This window comes from Otolemur garnettii, unplaced genomic scaffold (genome assembly GCF_000181295.1).
Source record: "Otolemur garnettii isolate 467f Iridium unplaced genomic scaffold, OtoGar3 scaffold00133, whole genome shotgun sequence".
Classification (NCBI taxonomy): Eukaryota; Metazoa; Chordata; class Mammalia; order Primates; family Galagidae; genus Otolemur; species Otolemur garnettii.
This window is the reverse complement of record NW_003852528.1, coordinates 2,716,042-2,718,386: the sequence shown is the minus strand read 5'-3', so window position 1 is coordinate 2,718,386 and position 2,345 is coordinate 2,716,042. Positions and strand designations below refer to the sequence as shown.

Here is a 2,345-nt window from a genome sequence, read left to right as displayed (position 1 = left end):
AGAGCCACCGCCCCCCGGGCCACCGCCCCCTGGGTGCCACCCCCGCGGGGGTCGCGCGGAGGCCGGGCTGGGGGCCCGCCCCGCCAGCTGCCTGCTTGCCTGAGCCGCGGGACCGACAAAGCAAGCCGCTCCCATTGGCTGCGGCGCGCCTCGCGGTCGGCGGCTCCCGGCCCCCGCGGCCAATTGGCGCATTCAGATGCAAATAAGCTGCTATAAAAGGGGCGGGGCCGCCGCAAGCCGGAAGACACAGAGGAGCAAGGGCCGTGCTGGACACCCTCGGTGCGGCGAGGGCGCCGGCGCTCACCGCCCCTACGTGCTCCGGGTGAACGGGCATGGCTCCGCCCCTGGCGTCGGGCAGGGACCGGGCGGGTAGCGAAGATGAAGACCGCTGGGAGACGCGGAGGAACCGCAAGGTGCGGGTCGGGGCTGCGGGCTGAGGGCAAGCGGGCAGGAGGGGCCGGGACTCAGTAGCCCGCTTCCCACAGGCCCGGAAGCCTCTGGTGGAGAAGAAGCGGCGCGCGCGGATCAACGAGAGTCTACAGGAGTTGCGGCTGCTGCTGGCGGGCGCGGAGGTGCGGAGGCGGTGCGGGCGCGCGGAGTTGCAGGGTGGGCAGCGTGGGTCTCGCAGCTCACGGCCGGCTCACTGCCTTCCTTGCCGGAGCAGGTGCAGGCCAAACTGGAGAACGCCGAGGTGCTTGAGCTAACGGTGCGGCGCGTCCAGGGCGCGCTGCGGGGCCGAGCGCGTGGTGAGTGTCTGCGGGGCTGGCCTGACGCGGGCTGAGGGCGCCTACCCCCCTGGGCGCGGGGCGCGTTCGCCCAGCCGACCCTACTCCCTGACGGAGCACTTCCCCTCCGGACACCCCTGTCCTGTCTTGTGGAGGATAGTGCTCCCCGTAGAGCAGGGTATTCCCTTGTGTCTCCTGGGTGAGCTCAGTCCCAGTGGGCTGTTTGGGCCGGGCCACCGCAGTTGCTCACCGCACTCTCTCTCCCGCCCTTGTACGCAGAGCGGGAGCAGCTGCAAGCGGAAGCCAGCGAGCGCTTCGCCGCGGGCTACATCCAGTGCATGCATGAGGTGCACACGTTCGTGTCCACGTGCCACGCCATCGATGCCACCGTCGCCGCTGAGCTCCTGAACCACCTGCTGGAGTCCATGCCGCTGCGCGAGGGCAGCAGCTTCCGGGACCTGCTAGGAGACGCCCTGGCCGGGCCGCCTGGAGCCCCTGGGCGGAGTGGTTGGCCTGCGGGAGGGACCCCGGGGTCCCCAATGCCCAGCCCACCAGGATCGGGAGACGAACTGTGCTCCGACCCGGAGGAGGCCCCGGAGGCTGAACTGAGTCGGGCAGCTGCTGAAGGGCCGGACTTGGTGCCTGCAGCCCTGGGAAGCCTGACCGCCTCCAGAATAGCCCAGAGTGTCTGGAGGCCTTGGTGACCAACGCCAGCCGGAGTTCTGCGGGGGTGGTCTGGCCCTTCCATGCTCTACTCCCGTCTCTCTGGGGGTCACGTGTAGTGGGGTGGGGCCCTGGGAGTCTCCCAGATCTGCCCTTCCTCCTGCTCCAGTGGATGGCTTGCAAGCAGTCTCTGACGACCAGCCAGTCAGGTCCCTAACCCTGTTTTCCTGAGGAAGTGACATTTACGAGCCCTGCAGCTCTGGGGTGGGTGGAGGGGGCTACAGGCAGGAGGAAATATCTTGCAGAGCCACCAAGGCTCTCCCAGGCTCACACTTCCCAGCCTTCTCTGGCACTGTGTGGGGTCTGAGGGCAGGGGTGGCAGGAGTGGTGCTGGGCGAGGGGCACTCAAACCCTAACAGCCCTGAGCTAAATAGAAGTTTGAATTTGCCACTTCCGCCAGGAGATGGGAGGAGGCAGGTGGGTGTGTCTGAGATGCCAGAAGGAAGCCAGGCTGTTTGATTGTAGCACACTTGAGGTTGTGTATTTGGTTGCCATAAAATGTTTCAATTTTATTAAATAAAGAGTTTTGGAGTTTGTTAACCTTGAAGCATTACTAAATGATGTTATCATTAGTGTGTCAGATATATAAATACTAAACAAGCACATTTTCCCTGCATCTGACACCTGTGGATGTCCTTTAAAACTTTACCACTTATTGGCAGAGTGAGCAGTGTAGTAGTGAGTGCAGCCAATTCCCTGGGAATTTGTGTGTGGCCTGCAGGATTCCATTGCTATGGGGTTTGTCTCCAGGGTAACTAAGATGGATAAATGACTTGTCTCTGTATCATTTTGTTGTTCTGAACTTCAGAAATAATGTAACAATCCCCTATTGCTAGCCATGTGTGTTGAGAGTATCTTTCAGAGAATTGTTTCTGATCCATGTGGGTGATTTGTGTT

At 62.5% G+C, this 2,345-nt stretch overlaps 1 protein-coding gene across 2 annotated transcripts; it reads left to right on the top strand.

The window, feature by feature from the left end:
• The first annotated feature begins 260 nt into the window (after positions 1 to 260).
• HES6 (hes family bHLH transcription factor 6) lies at positions 261 to 1,995 on the top strand. Of its 2 annotated transcripts, none has more exons than XM_003798239.3 (4): positions 261 to 413; positions 486 to 572; positions 665 to 746; positions 1,005 to 1,995. In XM_003798239.3, the coding sequence occupies exons 1-4, from the start codon at positions 333 to 335 to the stop codon at positions 1,427 to 1,429; spliced, it is 675 nt and encodes a 224-aa protein (XP_003798287.1). In that variant the 5' UTR covers positions 261 to 332; the 3' UTR covers positions 1,430 to 1,995. The 2 variants fall into 2 exon arrangements, with proteins under 2 accessions (XP_003798287.1, XP_023374043.1); XM_023518275.1 differs by having other exon boundaries at positions 665 to 706; positions 1,005 to 1,133.
• The last annotated feature ends 350 nt before the right edge of the window (positions 1,996 to 2,345 follow it).